At 47.8% G+C, this 19674-nt stretch overlaps 1 protein-coding gene across 1 annotated transcript in view; it reads right to left on the bottom strand.

The window, feature by feature from the left end:
• The window catches only part of LOC141098839 (progonadoliberin-2), a 98418-nt gene that overhangs the window by 14621 nt on the left and 64123 nt on the right, over nt 1-19674 (bottom strand). The window contains exons 3-4 of the mRNA XM_073586804.1: nt 18614-18786; nt 6006-6089 (exon numbers count right to left, since the gene is read on the bottom strand). Coding sequence (XP_073442905.1) covers nt 6006-6089; nt 18614-18751 — 222 coding nt within the window. The 5' untranslated portion in view covers nt 18752-18786. The remainder of the gene's footprint in view (nt 1-6005; nt 6090-18613; nt 18787-19674) is intronic.

The raw sequence follows: 19674 nt of genomic DNA, 5'->3' as shown, positions 1-19674 counted from the left end.
ATTTCCTTAGCTCTGACAGAGCTTGGTTGCAGTGATTCAGGAGGAGAGCTGCATGCTGGTGGTGGACTTTGTTGCCAGGAGCAAGTGCAACAGAGTAAAGCTAAGTTGTGTTTCCCTGTTTGTGTTTTCTCCTTAGTGTCTATTAGTGCAGCGCTGGGGCCAGTGCCTACGCCACCCAGCTCCCTAGGAAGGGATAGGTGTAGGGTGTGCTAGGGCGACAGGTTCGTGATCGGCGCCCGGTGCAGAACCGACATAGGGAACGTTAGGAGCGTTAGGGACACTGACTCAGGGGAGTGCAGGAGGTCTCCACGTCCCCTTTCCCTATCGCAGGGCCCACCATTGTAACTGTTTCCCTACCCCTTGTCTTGTTGTTTTAGTCACCGGCCTGCAAGCTGTGTCTCACAGGACAGTATCACGTGCCGCGTCCTGTTGTTTTAGTTACCGGCCGGCTGGTCGCGTTACACAGGACGGGTCCACGTGACATTTATCACCAACCTAACTTTTTTTTCTGCTGAGCCATGGACCCAGTTCAGCCCTTTGCCCAATTGCTGCAGACCCTTATTAATGAGATTAGGGGGCTGCGCGGTGAGTTGGTGCAGCAACTGCAGCTTTTGGTGGGCTTTGGGGGCTTGGTTCAAAGACAGGCTCAGCCAGAACCCAAGATATCCCACCCTGACAGGTTTTCTGGAGGGAGAGATCAATTCTTGGTATTTCAGCAAGCCTGCAAATTATATTTCAGACTGCGCCCTCGTTCATCAGGGAGTGAAGAGCAACAGGTGGGAATCATTATGTCCCTCCTTAAGGGGGATCCCCAATCCTGGGCCTTCTCCCTGCCGGACGATTCATCATCATTAGAGTCAGTGGACGAGTTTTTTGCGGCTTTGGCGCTAGTGTATGGGGATCCTGATGGCGTCGCCCTGGCGGAATCCCGACTCCGTAGGTGTAAACAGGGAGCCCGGGTTGCTGAGGAGTACTGCTCAGAGTTTAGGAGGTGGGCCACTGACACTCAGTGGATTGCTGCACTTAGTCAATTTGTGCAGGGTCTGTCTCCAAAGTTGCAGGATACTCTGGTGCAGTACGCCGCCCCCAGGTCGCTGGAGGCCGCCATGTCCCTTGCCATCCGGGTAGACGCCTTATGGAGAAACATATACAAAAAGTGCCCCCTGATGTCCTCGCTAGGGAGAAGGACCCACCAGTGCGGACGGAGGAACCCAGACAGCCCGGTGTTGTTAATACAAAAAAGGGGGTGCCTGCGGCTCGTCGTGGTGGGGGGGTATGCTTTTCCTGTGGGAAGCCTGGCCATTTTATTTTATGAGAGCCTGCCCAGTTCATGCCAAGTCTCCTGACGAACCTATGCAAGTAGGAGGAGCTAGTTTGTGTACAGAGCTGCCTACGGTTCAGGGAGTGGTGTCGGCATGTTCGTACTGTGGGCAGACTGGTCATGTCCTGAAGGCTTGCCCATTGCGTGCCAAATTATCTGTGCCATCTGAGAAGCCGCATTCCCCTGGTCGCTTGGAGGGAGGCGACCAGGGAGTATACATTTCCTCCATTTTGCCCTCCCAAAGTACCATGTCAGCAGAGGTCTTGGCTGGCGGGGTACCGGAGGTGATACCGGTGTTTGTGGACAGTGGAGCAGGAGGCAGTCTGGTGGATGCTCGCTTTGTCCAGACTCATGGTCTGAGGTGTAGGACGCTAGCTCAGCCTATAAGCGTCTGGGCCATAAACTCTGTTCCACTGAGCCAGGGGAGCTTGACCAAGGACGTAGAGAATATCCAGCTGTGTATAGGACATCATGAGGAGTCCTTGTCATGCTACGTCTTGGAGAGAATGCCAGTACCTATTGTTTTAGGCCTCCCTTGGCTGAAGAGACACAACCCGGTAATAGATTGGTGGGTGAGGGAAGTGGTCAGCTGGGGGCACTCGTGTGAGGGCTGCTGCCTAGGGACTACTGTCTCTGCCATCTCTCTTCAACGGACCCCTTCCTCTCCGGTGAGGGCAGCAGATGTGCTGCAGGAGAGTAGGGGCAAGTCTCAACCCTCGCCATTGGACAACCCTGGGAGGCGCAGACCTCGTGGTGGAAGGGGTGGGAGGGTGGTGTACCCCTTGGTGAGGTGCGGGGGTGTGAGTGTGGTGACACAGGGGGACGCCTCTGTTGTCAATCCCAGAAAGAGTTCTCCAAGTGGTGACAAACGAACGAGTGGCAATAAACGTTCAGGTCCGGACCTGTGTGTGAATGAGCGTGTATGGGTGGCCACCAAAATACATCCAGTGGAAGTGTGTTGTGGAGTGTTACCAGCTCATACCAAATATACACAAACACAACCCGTTCCTCAGGTCAGAGCTTCGGAGATGTCATACGTTGCCAATACCAGTGGGCTCGTTTGTCATAAACCTGAGGTGCAGGTAGTTGCAGGGGTGAACTTTGGATCTGGGCGTCCCCTCTGTAGGTGGTTCCCTGATGGGGAGCGGTCTTGAGGGTCCAGAGGCCCCTCATTAAGGGGAGGGTACTGTCATGATCCATGCTGGATCATGACTGATATAAAGCACAGGTAACTTTTTTTTTTCCCTAAGCTGTGCTTAAGGTGTTTTTGCCCCCGGTAGTCATTAGGATTATTGCACTGTGTGTCGTTTGTGCTAAGTTTTCCCCACGGTGGTGGTGAGTGTCATTGCACTCTAGTTTCTTTAGTTTAGTGCATTTGATGTAAAGAAGGTGTGATTGCTGGCTCTTCCTATAAAAAAGATTCAGGTGTTGCTATCAGTGTTGGTGATAGTGTTCATTTCAACCATCCTTGGTGGAGGAAGGAGCTGGAGAGCAGCTCTTACAGAGCCTGGTGTGAAAGGAGTCATAGGGGATTTCCTTAGCATCTTACAGAGCTTGGTGGCAGTGATTCAGGAGGAGAGCTGCATGCTGGTGGTGGACTGTTGCCAGGAGCAAGTGCAACAGAGTAAAGCTAAGTTGTGTTTCCCCGTTTGTGTTTTCTCCTTAGTGTGTATTAGTACAGCGGTGGGGCCAGTGCCTGCGCCACCCAGCTCCCTAGCAAGGGATAGGTGTAGGGTGTGCTAGGGCAACAGGTTCGTGATCGGCGCCCGGTGCGGAACCGGCATAGGGAATGTTAGGAGCATTAGGGACACTGACTCAGGGGAGTGCAGGAGGTCTTCATGTCCCCTTTCCCTATCGCAGAGCCCACCGCTGTAACTGTTTCCCTACCCCTTGTCTTGTTGTTTTAGTTACCGGCCTACGAGCCGTGTCACACAGGACGGGTCCACGTGACACTTCCCTTCCAAGCCCCGACGTGTGCCCATACAGTAGTTTTCTCCCACATATGAGGTATCAGCATACTCAGGACAAATTGGACAACAACTTTTGGGGTCCAATTTCTCCTGTTACCCTTGGGAAAATACAAAAATTGGGGACTAAATGATCATGTTTGTGGAAAAAATATGATTTTTTTTATTTTCACGCCCGGGCATTATACACTTCTGTGAAGCCCTTGGGGGTTCAAAGTGCTCACCACACATCTAGATAAGTTCCTTAGGGGGTCTAGTTTCCAAAATGGTGTCATTTGTTGGGAGTTTCCACTGTTTTGGTACATCAGGGGCTTTCCAATCGCGACATGGTGTCCGATCTCAATTCCAGTCAAAAAAGTCAAATGGCGCTGCTTCCCTTCCGAGCTCTGCCATGCGCCCAAATAGTCGTTTACACCAACATATGGGGCATCAGCGTACTCAGGACAAATTGCACAATAATTTTTAGGCTGTGCGCCCACGTAGCGTTTTTTAAGCGTTTCCGCAGCGCTTTTAGACAAGCGTTTCTGCTGCGGAAACGCTTAAGAAAAGCATCCAATGAAATTATAATTGATTCCGCACATGTTGTTCCAATGGTGCGTTTTTTACTGCTGCGGAATCGCTTAACGGTAAAAAACACAGCATGTTCATTCATTTTGCATAATCGCACGCGATTCTGCATACCATCAATTGAATTGGCAAAAACGCTTTGGAAAAAGCTTGTGAAAACGCTTACAAAAGCGCGTCAAAAACTGCATGCGTTTTCTGGGGAAGAGGGTGTGCGTTTCTGCTCAGGAAAATTCTGCTTGAGAAACGCTACGTGGGCACATAGTCTTAGGGTCCTGTTACCTTTGGGAAAATAAAAATTGGGGGTGAAAAGATCATTTTTGTGGAAAAAATTTGATTTCTTAATTGTACCGCTGTATGTTATAAACTTCTGTGAAACCCTTGAGGGTTCAAAGTTCTCACCACATATCTAGATAAGTTCCTTGGGGGTCTAGTTTCCAAAATGGGGTCACTTGTGGTGGGTTTCCACTGTTTAGGTACATCAGGGGCTCTCCAAACGCGACATGGCGTCCGATCTGAATTCCAGCCAATTTTGCATTGAAAAAGTCAAACGGTGCTCCTTCCCTTCTGAGCTCTGTCATGCGCCCAAACAGTGGTTCCCCCCCACATATCAGGTATCAGCGTACTCAGGACAAAATGCACAATAACTTTTCCAGTCCAATTTCTCCTGTTACCCTTGGTAAAATAAAAAAATTGAACCTGAAGTTTTTTTTTTGTGAAAAAAAGTTAAATGTTCATTTTTTTTTTAAATATTCAAAAAATTCCTGTGACGCACCTGAAGGGTTAATAAACTTCTTGAATGTGGTTTTGAGCACCTTAAGGGGTGCAGTTTTTAGAATGGTGTCAGTTTTGGGTATTTTCTATCATATAGACCCCTCAAAGTGGCTTAAAATGTGATGTGGTCTGTAAAAATAAAATGGTGTTGCAAAAATGAGAAATCGCTGGTCAACTTTTAACCCTAATAACTTCCTAACAAAAAAAAATTTTGGTTCCAAAATTGTGCTGATGTAAAGTAAACATGCGGGAAATGTTATTTATTACGTTTTTTGAGTGCCGTATCTCTGTGATTTAAGGGCATAAAAATTAAAAGTTGGAAAATTGTAAAATTTTCAAAATTTTCGCCAAATTTCTTTTTTATTTCACAAATAAACACAAGTTAGTTGAATGAAATTTTACCACTAACATGAAGTACAATATGTCACGAGAAAACAATGTTAGAATCACCGGGATCCATGGAAGCGTTTCAGAGTTATTGCCTCATAAAGGGACAGTGGTCAGAATTGTAAAAATTGGCCCGGTCATGAACGTGCAAACCACCCTTGGTAGTGAAGGGGTTAAATATAAGTGAATATTCATTGCTTTCCACTCCCATGGGCGTGGAATGCAGTGAATATTCTTTTCTCTTTAGCAGCAGGCATAGGAGTTAGCCGCAGCCGCTGGCTCCTACCTCCTGTGACCCCCTGCTCCGTCGCTGCCGCTCCCCACCTGGTACATCCAGCCTATAAGACGCAACCCCCATTTTCCTCCACATTTTTGGAGGAAAAAAGTGCGTCTCATAGTCCGAAAAATACGGTATTTTGTGCTTTGCTTTGTTTTTAGCACAGTGGAGAATGTCACTTCTTTCAGCGTTTTTCACCCATTGACTTGAATGGATGGTGAAAAAACACTGACGAAACACACGAAAAACGCAGGTATCATGTTTTGCTGTGTTTTTTTGTGCCGAAACCTGAATCTTTGGAACAGGACTTTTTTTTTTTTTTCAACACTACACTTTATCAGCATGCACAAAAGACAAGTCTCGCAGGCCAAAACAGCATCAAAACCCCAAGAATAACGCAAGAAAAAAAACAAAGACAACATGCTTTTTTCTGCAGCTTCTTTCCTGTCAAGAGGTTAGGTTTTGCTGCCGAAAAAAACACCGGAAAAACGTCTAGTTTGAACTTATCCTATATGGTAAAATGAATGAGGTCATTCAGTCCTGCACACAGCTGTGTATAGTGACAGAATAATTAAAAAAAAAAAAAAAAGATATGGCTCTTAGAAAAATGGGAGGAAAAAAATAATAGGGCAAACACGAAAAAAAAACGCAAGCAGGAAGGAGTTAAAATAATTTGAAAGCGTCTTCTGTTGTATTCCCTACAGTAGATTCTCACCAATATGTTCTTTAGCAGGTTTTTCCTGGAGTTCCTGAGATAAGCGCACTCCTCTCCTTCACACAACTTAATTTCTTCTGAGATCTGAGGACAAAAATGGAGATTGTGACAAAAAGCAAAACCTGAGTACATTTATCCTAATAACTCATAGATCTTATCAGAGAAATCTTTCTCCACTTGTGAGCCGCTTCTTCCCCTCCCTCCCGGCCTGCTGAACTTATCAGTCACCCTGAAAAATTAGATAAAGCCTAAAGAGGACACCAAAGTATGTCTATAAATAAGGCAGCGGACAAAAAACGGAGGTCAAGGACAAAATACCAACATGATTCATATAAAGAAATTGTGCGAATGCTGTAAGCTGATCCCTCAGTGAGCTGGCAGTTCACCTTATCTCTAAGTAGCATTATACACTAGTACTGAGCAGTGTAGCTGTGAATGCAGCGCTAGGGTCAAACAAGTTCAAGCAGCTCCACTGACTGTGTGTCCGTTCTTCTCTAATTCTGCTCCTCCCCTCTCAATACACAGCTGTAAGCTGATCCCTCAGTGAGATGACAGTTCATCTTGTCATAAGGAGATGGCATTTTAGTAATTTTTCAGGGTGATTCATATAAAGAAATTGTGACCAGATCATAAAGTTTAAAATTCCAAAAGTTTATTTAACAATAAATCAAACAAAAATAATATACATGTGCACAAATAGACCAGCTGAGACCAATGCAGGGGCGCACAAGACAAATATGATGCCAGGGGGTTAGGAATAAAAAATACAGCTGTGTATTGAGAGGGGAGGAGCAGAATTAGAGAAGAACTGACACAGTCGGTGGAGCTGCTTGAACTTGTTTGACCCTAGCGCTGCATTCACAGCTACACTGCTCAGTACTAGTGTACTGTATAATGCTACATAGAGATAAGGTGAACTGCCAGCTCACTGAGGGATCAGCTTACAGTGGCCTATTGAAAGAGGAGAGGAATAAGAGAAGAACAGACACACAGACGGTCGGTGGAGCTGCTTGTTTGTTTCACTCCATTCCAGGATTCACAGATACACTGCTTAGTACTGATATATAATATCCCCAAGCTGCTGCTGCCTCTGGGCATGTGCAACATAGAGAAAGGAGTGCAGGAATCCCTCATGTCTGTGTGTGCTGTGTATGGAAGACATCATAGCAGCAAGTCTTCCCCCACCAACTCAGAGACAACTGAGAATTAGGAATTGAACCATCAGAGGGAAAACGAGGCTACAAATGCAGGAGAAAAGTGATTTAATGGCCAGAAGTAGTGTTATTCCTCATGTGTACACAACAGCTTATTCTGAAGAGTACATCTTACATTTTAAAGGATTATTCCAATCTAGACTAGTTATCACCCATTCACTGAATATATGATCATTCTTAGGTCGACGCTCGTTCATTCAGCTTCCAATGGCAGAGGTCTTCCAGCCAAGGAGAGTGGGGAACACAAGTCACCCCATACTAGTCACTGATGGGGGCTCCTAGTAGTGGGACGCACACCAATGTAATAGTTTCATCTAACCATTGTAGAAGGGATTATTTATTTACACCAGGATATCCTTTTAGAGAGGCCTTCCACCTGACTCTCCTTGTACTTGTCACAGGGATGCCATGACAGAGAGGAGCCAAAAGACCGCATTGTCTGGCTTCACGTACTCCTGCACTGATTAGAAGTACAGGTAAACTGTGCAGTTTTCTTCCTTGCTAGCAGTGCAATGGTTAATCTCTTCAGTTGAAGCTCCTGGAGTTTTCCTACTTTCTCAGCTGTTCAGTGTTGGCCACTCCCCTCTGCTATGTATGCTGCCTCTAGCACTTAATGATTTCCAGTGTTAGTTCTTACTGCCTGTGTCTAAGGTGTATATACGTATTTCCTTAGTGGGCACAATTTTTAAAAAAAATTTTACTGGCCAAAATCAATATTGACAAAATTAAGGTGTTTTTTTCAGCCTTTCTGGGCTGGGCTGGGTTTAATCTAATTGATGACAGGTTCGTCCAAGACCAGAGTCTAAAGCCACATAAACTATCCAGACTGAGGGATACATCTGTAGGTAGGCGACTTTAACTTGGAATTTATTCATTGTTAGGTGCTAGGGGGATTGCCTTCTCCTGTGGTTCTTGCACTACCATGGCTGACTGCATAATAATGCAGTCGACTGGCAGACTCAGGAGGTGGGAAGGTAGAGTAAGCAATGTCAAGGACATTGCATGGGCACCCGGTAAGCCAGAGTGGATACCTGGTCTTTGCCGGAGTACCTGTCTGACTTCGAGGATGTGTTTTTGGAACAGGGGGGTCAAAAACTCCCTCCTCATTGTCTATATGATTGCATCATTAATCTTATTGCTGGGGCCAAGCTGCCTTAGAGCAGTGTGGAGACACGGGGGAGACAACGGGCTCCCCAGGTCCGCTAGCCGGAACCGCATGACCAAGGTTCGTCTCACCGAACGCCCGCTCTCCCTTTAACGGCATAACGCTACTCAGACAACACAAAGTGAGGGTAAAACAGTATAGCAATGCTTTATTGAACCACAAAACAGGCAGACAACACATAAAACAGTCCCAGCACAGTACCCTAAGATGGTGCATATTATAGAGTCTTACCCTTCCGCTGCCTCGCAGGGATAATGGCAGATGTTGCTTCAGAGCTCCCAGGGCCAGTTACCCAACTGTGGTACACACACAGAAAGGAGGTAACGACAAGCGTAGGAAGATGATAGTCCATTCAGTCCATACAAGGCCAGTTGACCCAAGGATCACCACCTGGCTTCTCCAAACGTATCCACGGTTCAGCGATGGCCAATGGAGCAGATCTGTTTTCTTCCAGCCGGGGCCAAAAACCCCTAGATTGTTTCCTGTAGAATGATAGATCCCTGTTCCTCATGATGATGCCATGATGAATTGGCTGTTGTCCCATCTCTGGTCCTTTGGATGTTTGGATGTCTTGGCAGAATCTCTGGCTAACTCTCTCTCTCTCAGTCTCTTTATACAGAGGCATGTAAACTATTGTACCCAGTGTCCTTCAGTCCAGCCTCACAGATAAGGGAAAGAATGGTGACAACCAAGTCGCATTGTTTGATTATGAAATCTATTTGCATAGATTTTCCACCTGTTTTTAAAATCAACAAGCTATCTGGGCTAGACAATGTATAATTAGCATATCAGTAGCCCTCACCATTCATCAAGGATAAGAGCACACTATGTTACATCAAATATCAGCTTACAAGTCAATATTCCAGGCTTAGGCCGGGGTCACACTTGCAAGAAACTCGCACGAGTCTCATGTCTGTATACCCGACACTGCCGCTGTATTGGCGGGACCGGAGTATGCGGCTGCATGCATTTCTTGATGAGATAACGATTTATTCACCTGACCTTAAATCACATCAGGTACATGTCAGGCAGGTCTTATAGATAGGCCGAGACAACAGATTACTTATCAAACCAGAGAAATGTATGGTTTCAGTTCAGGAGATTCCTTTTTGGAGTTATTACATATCGTCCACTGTTTTTCACATAGATCCTTCGAAAGTCTGGGTGGTACTGGCTTGGGATCTTCCTGAAAACTTACAGGCTTTACAAAGGTTTTTAGGTTTCGTCAACTCCTACCTTATGTTCATCAAAAACTTTTCAGTAGTGGCCAAACCTCTAGCGGATATGACCAGAAAATGGACGGACTTTTCTGCAACGATTCTTATACAGCCTGATGTCACTCAACCATTCATTGTAGAGGTTGACGCGTCTGAAGTGGGGGTGGGGGCTGTATTGTCGCATTGGCGCATCTCCAAGTAAATGGTGTCCGTGTGCTTACTTTTCAAAGAAACTGTCATCCACTGAGGAAAGCTGACATTGGTAACATGGAACTCTTGGCAATGAAGTGGGCTTTTGAAAAGTGGCAACATTTTCTGGAGTGGACAGTACCTCCGGTCATGGTAATCATCGATCATAAAAATCTTTTATATTTGGAATCTGCTAAGGTGGTCTTTGTTCTTCACCAGATTCAACTTATGGTGACTTATAGGCCGGGGAATAAAAACATTAAGGCTGATGCCTTATTTAATTTTCCTGGAAGTGGAGATAATTGTGAACCAGTTTCCATTTACAGAAAGGGGTGGTTTTTGCAACTATATGTTCTGATCTGGAGAAAGAGGTTGTAGAGGCTCAGGGGGACATCCATAATGCCTGTCCTTTAGGTAAACTGCTTGTTCCTGTGTACCTCCATCTTAAAATTTGAAGCGAACATCATGATTCGGTCTTGGCCCGGCATCCTGCAAGTAAAGCCACCTTAGATCTCCTTACTCTGCGTTTTTGGTGGTCGTGTAAGGGTGTCAGGGATTAGCCCCTTTATACGTTCATGCTGCTATTTACCTGTATATAATTGTAATATATTGCATTGTGTCGTATTTTCGTATCTTTGTACTATATGTAAGATAGGGACAGTGCAGTTAGAAAAAGGGCCACTAGATGGGGGCACTGAGTACACTGCATAGGAAGGTTTAGTTGTAGGACACTTAGAGGTTAATACTAGGAGGGGTAGCTGGGGAATAAGGTAGTGAGACTTCCTGGAAATAGTCAGGGATAGACCCCTGTGTGTAGCTCAGGTGGCCTCTGGCCTGGGCTGCTTAACTACCATGATCTGTTCTGAAGTCGGAGCCCAGCTATCCAATGAAAGAGTGGGAGTATAAAGGAAGAAGAGGAGAGTTTAGAGCACAGTATACGCAGAAACGTAGTGAAGAGTGAAGAATTTACAGAAGTTTGGGTACAGAAGAAGTTAGAGTGGGTCACTGTGAAAGTGCGTGGGCAGGATAACCATTGAAGGTGTGGACGACCCAGTAAATAGTATTTCCGAGTCTGGGACGAAGTCGGTTTCAGGGAGATATATTGCAGTGGCGTTTTCACTGGGCTCCTCGTCCCGTTATATCTTTGTGACCTATTCCTGTGAAGAAGAAGATAGGGAAAGACGAAGAAAATGCATTGCTCGTACCCTGACAAATCTGCTGGAAGTGTTATGGATGTGCTGTGTCCTGAAGAAAATAAACCCGTTTTGTTTAAGGTTGCTTTGGACTCTACCTCCTGTCTTTTGAACGCAAGGAAGAATGGTGGGCACTGTACTGATTAAGGAGAGTGCCCCTGACTGTGGTGCCTTTCCTCCCCTCCCCTTCCATTATGGGTTAAAGTTGAACTCGCCCACCCATGTCATGCTGGGGCGGAGTATTATGTATGGGGGCTAATGGGATTGGGTAGGGATTAGCACAACCCCTTCCTGGGGGTTATATAGCACCAAATCCGTGGCTACCCTCCCTCTTTCCTTTTGACCGGATCCCGGAGGTGCTTGTCCCACCCTCCCTCCCCTTTTTTGCTATGATGATTTCCTAATGTTCATTTTGTTCTGTTTATTATAGTTTTCAAGTCACAGCGGCGGTGAAACAAGGATTGGCACAAAGTTACGGCTCGCTGGCCGACTTGCCTGCGAATACAGAGCAGGGCATTTGGTAGCGAGCGCGTTCTTAAGAGAAGTAAAGTGCCTTTAAAATGATTGTTAAGAAAACATTCAATAAAGCTGTGACCGACCTTCACCCATCATTTGGTTTCTGAGTCTGTTTATTATGGTTAAGTGGGGCAGAGGAAATGCCATTTTGGTTTTATTCCTGGGTCACAACAGTCTGGGGGACACAGCAGGGAAGAAGCAGCTGTTAGCGCAGTGAGTATGGATTGTGCCGACATGACTACAACCCTGTCGCTATTTTACAGTCGCATGTTTATCAGGATGTTTTGGAGTATGTAGCTTCCCCTAGTGTGTGTGCGCTTTTGAAGACCCCTTAATGGGTCGCCCTCCCAGGGCTGTGGGGTACTCGGTCTCTGGCCGGTATCAGCGGGATGTGTCACAGTAGCAGTGACCCGGTCCGTGGCCCTGGGCGCCCAAGTAATAGGGAGATTGAATGGTGGAATGTAGTTAATTCAATGAATAGTTCGTGACGCCACCTGTGGTGTTCGGCAATTGAGGTGTTAAGCTGACACTGCATGCAGATTGCTGGGACTGATGGTATGGTGCAGCAAAGATGTAAAAGCTCCCCACTGGTTGCTGGGGCTGTTTCCAGGGGAGATACTTTGGGTGTCTTCATCCTGTTGCTGGTTGCTTGCCATAGGGCATGGTGGTAACAGCTGGTGCAATTGCCGCCTAGAGTATTGAAGCTATGGTAAAGGGAACCCATGATGCGTATCAATGCCCGTCAGCTGTTCCTCATTGGTGGGTGGTTCCGCTGCCCTGGTGCGGGGCCTAACATCCAGGGAGGCCACGGCCTGTTGGCGCTGGTAGGCGGCTATGCGGGGGCTTTGTAGCCAAGGGATCCCGATGTCAATATCCCAAAGCGGCCTAGACTCTTCCAAGCCCCGAAGATGCCGGATCGTACGCGCCTGTTCCAGCCGTACTCTACTCAGTAGAGACCTCTTCCACCTCCCCATCTCTGACAGCCTAGTGTCCCCGGCTGACTCTTCCAGCTGCCCCATTTCAAGTTCCCGCAGGCCAGCCTCTGACAATGTGAATTCGGGGGGCAACCCATTAGGAGGGCCGGGATATATACCTGGTACCTCCCGGCGGTGCGGTCTCTGCTCCGGTGCAGGCATGATGGCAGTGGACGCCGTTCGGTGGGATACCGGGGACAGCGGTGGAGCAACCGGCGGCTCCGGGTCTGCAGGGGTCCCCAGTGGGACCTGCGCAGCGGCGTCAGGTCCAGGCGGGAGCTCCTCTTCCTCCGCTTCGGCTCCCTGGGCCTTGTACAACTCCTCCCGTGGTGGCGGCAGAGAGGGAACAATAGACGCTGCCGGTGGTATGGCAGCGGTCGCAGGCTCCTCAGGGCCTGCCTGGGAAAGATCCGGTAGAGCAGCAGCGGGTTCCGCAGGTGTAGGCCCCTCCTGGGCGCGCTGCAGATTTAAGGTCCATAGCGCTTCCTGCCTCAGTTGCAGGCGGCGCGTCAGCTGGGCTATTTCGTCCTCCAGCTGCTGGCGATTCATCTCAGGAATGGGGCTAGAGCCTTCAGCCATGGCGCCGGGGAGGTCCAGCATAACCTCCTCGCGCTCCGTAGGCCTCCTCCCTTCTCCTTCCAAGATGGCGTTCTGGCGTTCTTCTTCCTGTCTGGGCTCTTTTCCCACCACTGGCTTCCGCTCCTCCTTCTGGGGGCGGCGTCTTCTTCCAACTCCTCCATACCAAGCCAGTATACGAACCCCTCGGGGGGTGGGCCATGTTACCGTTGCATAGTAATTCAGGCAGTGGAGGCCCAGGACAGTTCGCGGTCTCTTCTTTGGACCTCCCATGTTATCACGCCCTTCTTCACAGCGCCAGCGGCCATTTTTAGCGTTCATTTTACAGTCTATTAAATTGGGTCTTCTGCAAATTTTCAAAAACTTTAAGTCTTAGGCACACAGAACCCGATGGCATCGGGTCTCGTCATCCTGTTCGTGATGCCAAGTTGGGTCGCCCTCCCAGGGCTGTGGGGTACTCGGTACCGGGCCTGAATCAGCGGGATGTGTCACAGTAGCAGTGACCCGGTCCGTGACCCTGGGCACCCAAGTAATAGGGAGATTGAATGGTGGAATGTAGTTAATTGAATAGTTCGTGATGCCACGTTGTGGTGTTCGGCAATTGAGGTGTTAAGCCGACGCTGCATGCAGATCCGCTGGGACTGATGGTGTGGTGCAGCAAAGATGTAAAAGCTCCCCACAGGTGAAGCTGTAGTCCCAAGGCAGTGTAGATGGAGATGATAGTTGGGAGACGTGGATGGTGCAGAAATGTAGCAGTGCTGAGGGTGTTGGCGCCGGAATGAGTGGAGGACACCAGGGCTTGTAGTTCCAAATCTTTACTCACAGTCTGTAGTACACACAGGTGCCTGCCTCCGTGCTGTATCCTCCGGGTCAGGGACTCAGCCAACCTCCAGGCAAGATGGAATGCTCCCTTCCAACACTCCGCCAACATGTGCCTTTCTGAACGTCTCCTCTATAGCGCCTTTAAGTGAAGTACTCCTAGTACTGAGTTACACTGGTGTTCCTCCTAACAGATGTTCCCAAGAACTATCCTTGTACGGCAGACAGCTGTAGCCTGCTTCGGGGACTCCTTGCTCCTAAGTTCCGGCTCACTATCAATGTTGCTGTTGTGCCCTCAGGTCTTATATGGGAGTAGTGCATTTACGGTCCACTACTCCTCCGATGTCTGCTGCAGGATCATTAGTATCCATACAACCTCAGGGACCGGGCCCCGGCCTTGCGCTTAGAACTTCTAGGTAGGGTTCTCCTCTAACCCACGTCCTCTGTTCCTTTTTACTCCTCACGTTCCGTACTAGTCTTTCCTTCTTATGGAAGGTCAGGTTTCTGTTCAATGTCTTTCTCCTTCTTTCCATTCCCTTGCCAGCAGACCCAGGTCACTGTGATCTGCTGCAGCACCTCCTTCCTCCATCCCTCTCTCAGGGATCCTCTCTCCTCCTCACTCTCCGACTGACTGCCTGAAATCCTAAACCTCCCCACTCTTTTATGTATTCTAACTCCACCCGCCTCCCAGCACGTTTCGTGTTCCAAGCAGGGAGCCACCAAAGGTGCTCTGCTACACTCCAAGCAGGGAACCGTAATGTGGCTTTGCTACACTACTTTGTGATGATGGGTGCAGGTGTTGGAGCGTGGTCAGGAGCCTCCAGCCTACCTGGATGGTGGGGTACCACACCTCAGGAGGAGGTGCAGTACCTCTGTGGCAACTGAATCCTCAGGGGCGCCACATTATTATCATCCGTCTGGGGCTCTTCAACTCTTGACGATTCCCAGTAAACCTTGGACTCATTTGTCTGTAGATTTAGTCACTGATCTACCCGTATCTGCAGGTAACACTGTAATATTGGTGGTGGTGGACAGATTCAGAAAGATGTTTCAGTTCTTTGCGCTACCTGCTTTACCCAATGCCAAGAACTTGGCACTCATTTTTGTCAAAGAAATTGTGAAGTTACATGAGATTCTTACTGATATTGTTTCCGACCCGGGGTGCAATTTATTTCCAAATTTTGGAAAGCATTTTGCACTCATTTGGATATCCATCTTTCTTTTACTTCAGCCTTTCTTCCCCAGTCTAATGGCCAAACGGAACATGTTAACCCAAATCTTGACACTTATCTTAGCTGTTTTGTGTCTAAGAATTAGGAAGATTGGGTTATTTACTTACTTTTAGCTGAATTTGCAGTGAATAACCATTGTCATGAGTCTATGGGCAAGTTCCCGTTCTTCGGGTCATAGGGATTTCATCCTCACTTCTGCTCTTTTAATAGGAATCGTTCTTCAGGAGTACCTGAGGAGGAACGGTTTCCTTCATCTATTACATCAGTGTGGGAAGGGGTTCTTGAAAATTTGAAGAAGATGGGTTCCAAATATAAGAGTATGGCTGAGACATTTGGTGTTTTGGTGTTGTTGTTCTCGAGGAACATTAAGCTGAAGGTTCCTTCTTGGAAACTGGGACCCGGATTCATCTGTCCTTATAAGAGTGTGGCCATCGTCAACCATATATTATTCCTCCTTGCATTGTCCCCACTTTTAGGATTCATAATGTGTTTCACCGATCTCTACTCAAAAAATACATTCGTCTGAACCATCATCACCACCTCCATCCCTGGTCGTTATTGATAAGAATTTGGAGATTCAGATAGCGCAGATTATTGATTTTCACTTAGTTCATTGTTCTCTTCGGTATCTGGTACACTGGAAGGGTTACAGTCCTGAAGACATAATGTGGGTACCAGCATCTAACTGCATGCGGTCAGGTTGGTCCGGTCTTTTACGCGCCACACCCAAATAAACCCAGACATTAGGTTCCGGGGGTCCCTCATAGAAGAGGGGGTACTGTCACAGAGATCCCACGATAGAGAGGAGCGAGGAGACTGTGGCGTTTTTCCTTGGTAGCAGTGTAAGGGTTAATCTGTTCAGTTGACGCTCCAGGAGCTTTCCCACCTGGATTGAATCAGCTGTTCAGTGTTGGCCACTCGCCTCTATATATATATGCTTTCCTCTGGCACTTAGGGATTGCCCGTGTTAGTTCTTACTACCTGGTTCTGGAGTTGGAGGTGGAGCTGGTGTTTGGAGATTGTTCAGGAGATTGTTCTTTGGAGTTTTGTGAGCATGCACATCTTCATCCTCTCTTATTTGGTTTCTCCTTCCTTTAACTCCCTCTCTGTTTGGTGAGTGTATTTTGTATGGTTGGTATTGTCGGTTATCTCTATCCCTTGTTTGTCTGGTTAGAGTATTCCTATACACACTTCAGCTTCCCACTACCCTGGGTGGGGGAGGGGACAGATCAGGGCATTTATAGGAGCCTAGCAAAGCGTGAGAACCTGGCATCTCCACCTTCAGGAGTAATCTGGAAAACAGGAATAGAATAGGGTGCCCCTAGTTTTAGAGACCTGATAGCATTGTGACAAGCAACCAGTGTCAAGCGGCTGCCGCCAAGATAAATAGTGTGCAAATATCAAAATGCAGAAATGCCTGTCATAAAAACTAACCTAGATGAATGTTTCATAGACGGGGGCTTAAAGATTGCACCCATTTTAGTTGGATGTGCATCCAAGAACACATTGAGCTGAAGTGTGTTGCAGAGCAGAGACCCACTGGATCTTTATACCAGGATGGGGGTTATTATAGCAGGATGGGAGTCATTATACCATAATGGGGGTCATTATATGAGAATGAAGGTCATCATACCAGGATCGGGTCAGTAACCAGGATTGGGGTCATTATACCAGGATGAAGGTCACTATACCATACCAAGATGGGGGTAATTGTACAAGGAAGGGAGTCATTATACCAGGATGAAGGTTATTATACCAGGATGGGGTATATTATTACAGGAAGGGGACATGACGAGGAACATTATTACTTGGAGGGTGAACACGCATGTCTTTATATAATCGAGAACCTTACAAGGACCGATAAATCTAACCAATAGCAGGTGGGGGACCACGTCCAAATTTTGCATCAGAACCCCGCAAACTCTAGGTTACGTTACTGTATACAGATACTACTAGTCACAGATATTACTGGTCATAGATAATGGATATATGATTATTTTTACTATTATTACTATGAATAATCATTTCAATGACAAACAGTGCGGCATGTAGGACATTGTTCTTGCTGCGGCATGTAGGACGTTGCTCAAGGTGCAGCACGCAGGATGTTGCTCAAGGTGCGGCATGTAGGACGTTGCTCAAGGTGCGGCATGTAGGACGTTGCTCGGGCTGCGGCATGTAGGACGTTGCTCGGGGTGCGGCATGTAGGACGTTGCTCGGGGTGCGGCATGTAGGACGTTGCTCGGGGTGCGGCATGTAGGACGTTGCTCGGGGTGCGGCATGTAAGACGTTGCTCGGGGTGCGGCATGTAAGACGTTGCTCGAGGTGCGGCATGTAGGACGTTGCTCGAGGTGTGGCATGTAGGACATTGCTCGAGGTGCGGCATGTAGGACGTTGCTCGAGGTGTGGCATGTAGGACATTGCTCGAGGTGTGGCATGTAGGAAGTTGCTCGGGGTGCGGTATGTAGCATGTTGCTCGGGGTGCGGCATGTAGGACGTTGCTCGGGGTGCAGCATGTAGGACGTTGCTCGGGGTGCAGCATTTAGGACGTTGCTCGGGGTGCGGCATGTAGGACGTTGCTCGAGGTGCGGCATGTAGGACGTTGCTCGGGGTGCGGTATTTAGGAGGTTGCTCGAGGTGCGGCAAGCAGGATGTTGCTCGGGGTGCGGCATTTAGGACGTTGCTCCAGGAGCGACATGTAGTAGGATGTTGCTCGGGGTGCAGCATGTAGGACGTCGCTCGGGGTGCAGCATGTAGGACGTCGCTCGGGGTGCAGCATGTAGGACGTCGCTCGGGGTGCAGCATGTAGGACGTCGCTCGGGGTGCAGCATGTAGGACGTCGCTCGGGGTGCAGCATGTAGGACGTTGCTCGGGGTGCAGCATGTAGGACGTTGCTCGGGGTGCAGCATGTAGGACGTTGCTTGGGGTGCAGCATGTAGGACGTTGCTCGGGGTGCAGCATGTAGGACGTTGCTCGGGGTGCAGCATGTAGGACGTTGCTCAGGGTGCGGCATGTAGGACGTTGCTCGGTCAGAGTGCAGCATGTAGGACGTTTCTCGGGGTGCGGCATGTAGGACGTTGCTCGGGGTGCAGCATGTAGGACGTTGCTCTGGGTGCAGCATGTAGGACGTTGCTCGGGGTGCAGCATGTAGTAGGACATTGCTCGGGGTGCGGCATGTTTGAGGAGATCATTTGCATATGATTCTATGTAGTAGGACGTTGCTCGGGGTGCGGCATGTAGTAGGACGTTGCTCGGGGTGCGGCATGTAGTAGGACGTTGCTCGGGGTGCGGCAGGTAGGACGATGCTTGGGGTGCGGCAGGTTGGACGATGCTCGGGGTGCGGCATTTAGGACGTTGCTCTGGGTGCGGTATGTAGGACGTTGCTCGGGCTGCGACATGTAGGACGTTGCTCGGCGTGCAGCATGTAGGACATTGCTCGGGGTGTGGCATGGAGGATGTTGCTCGGGGTTCAGCATGTAGGACGTTGCTTGTGTTGAGACATATGGGACATACCTCTGGTGAAGCGGGCATGTCCAGCTCCCTCTTGCCTCCTGGGTACCAACCATGAGACCAGTGCTGGGCGTGTGACAGCTGTGTACTGACTGCTATCAGGACGAGGATGAGGAGGACCAGGTGACTCTGGAAGGCCATGGGTCTGGTTATGGTCGCAGTTCACAGAACTGGGTCTGGGAAGAAATAAAACAATGAAAATGTTCTCATGTTACATAGTAAAAATGGAGGACACAATGCAGGAAGCCAATACGGAAATGTTTCCATTAGTTCTGCTCCTGTTACTACTGTTACTAATACTGCTGCTATTACTAATACTGCTGCTATTACTATTACTAATACTGCTGCTATTACTAATACTGCTGCTCCTATTATTACTGCTACGACTATTACTGCTGCCATTACTCATACTACTGATATTACTAATACTACTACTACTGCTATCACTAGTACTTCTGATTTTACTGATACTGCTGCTATTAATATTGCTCCTATTACTAATACTGCTGCCATTATTAATACTGCTGCTATTACTAATACTACAGATATTACTAACACTACTACTGCTGCTGCTATTACTCATACTACTGATATTATTAATACTACTACTATTATTAATACTGCTGCTGCTATTACTACTTTTAATCCTGCTGCTGCTACAAGTGCTTCTATTAATCCTGGTGTTGTTACTTCTAGTGCTGCCTTCTACTACTGCAACTCTTAGTCCAGAAGCCAGTACTATTAATACTACTGTTATTAGTGCTACTTACGCTGTTACTGCTGCTGCGACCACTATTGCTAGTCCTAATGGTAACTATTAATACTGCTGCTATTATGCTACTTGTAGTACTTCTATTCCTCCTGCTGCTGATGTAGCTAATAAGATCCCTAAATACCCAAAGTGGTTAAAAAAGTTGAAAAATATTCTATGTAAAATAAAGATAAAAATGGCCTTTTATTCCCTTTTGTCCTTTATTAATTTGCGCCTTCACTGATCCACACGACAGAACAAACACATTATTTAGCCAAATTTTAAAAAAATCACATTACAGGAAACCTGTCAG

This window comes from Dendrobates tinctorius, unplaced genomic scaffold, assembly GCF_039654945.1.
Source record: "Dendrobates tinctorius isolate UK_male_01 unplaced genomic scaffold, ASM3965494v1 ptg000095l, whole genome shotgun sequence".
Classification (NCBI taxonomy): Eukaryota; Metazoa; Chordata; class Amphibia; order Anura; family Dendrobatidae; genus Dendrobates; species Dendrobates tinctorius.
This window is presented reverse-complemented; position numbering and strand designations above follow the sequence as displayed.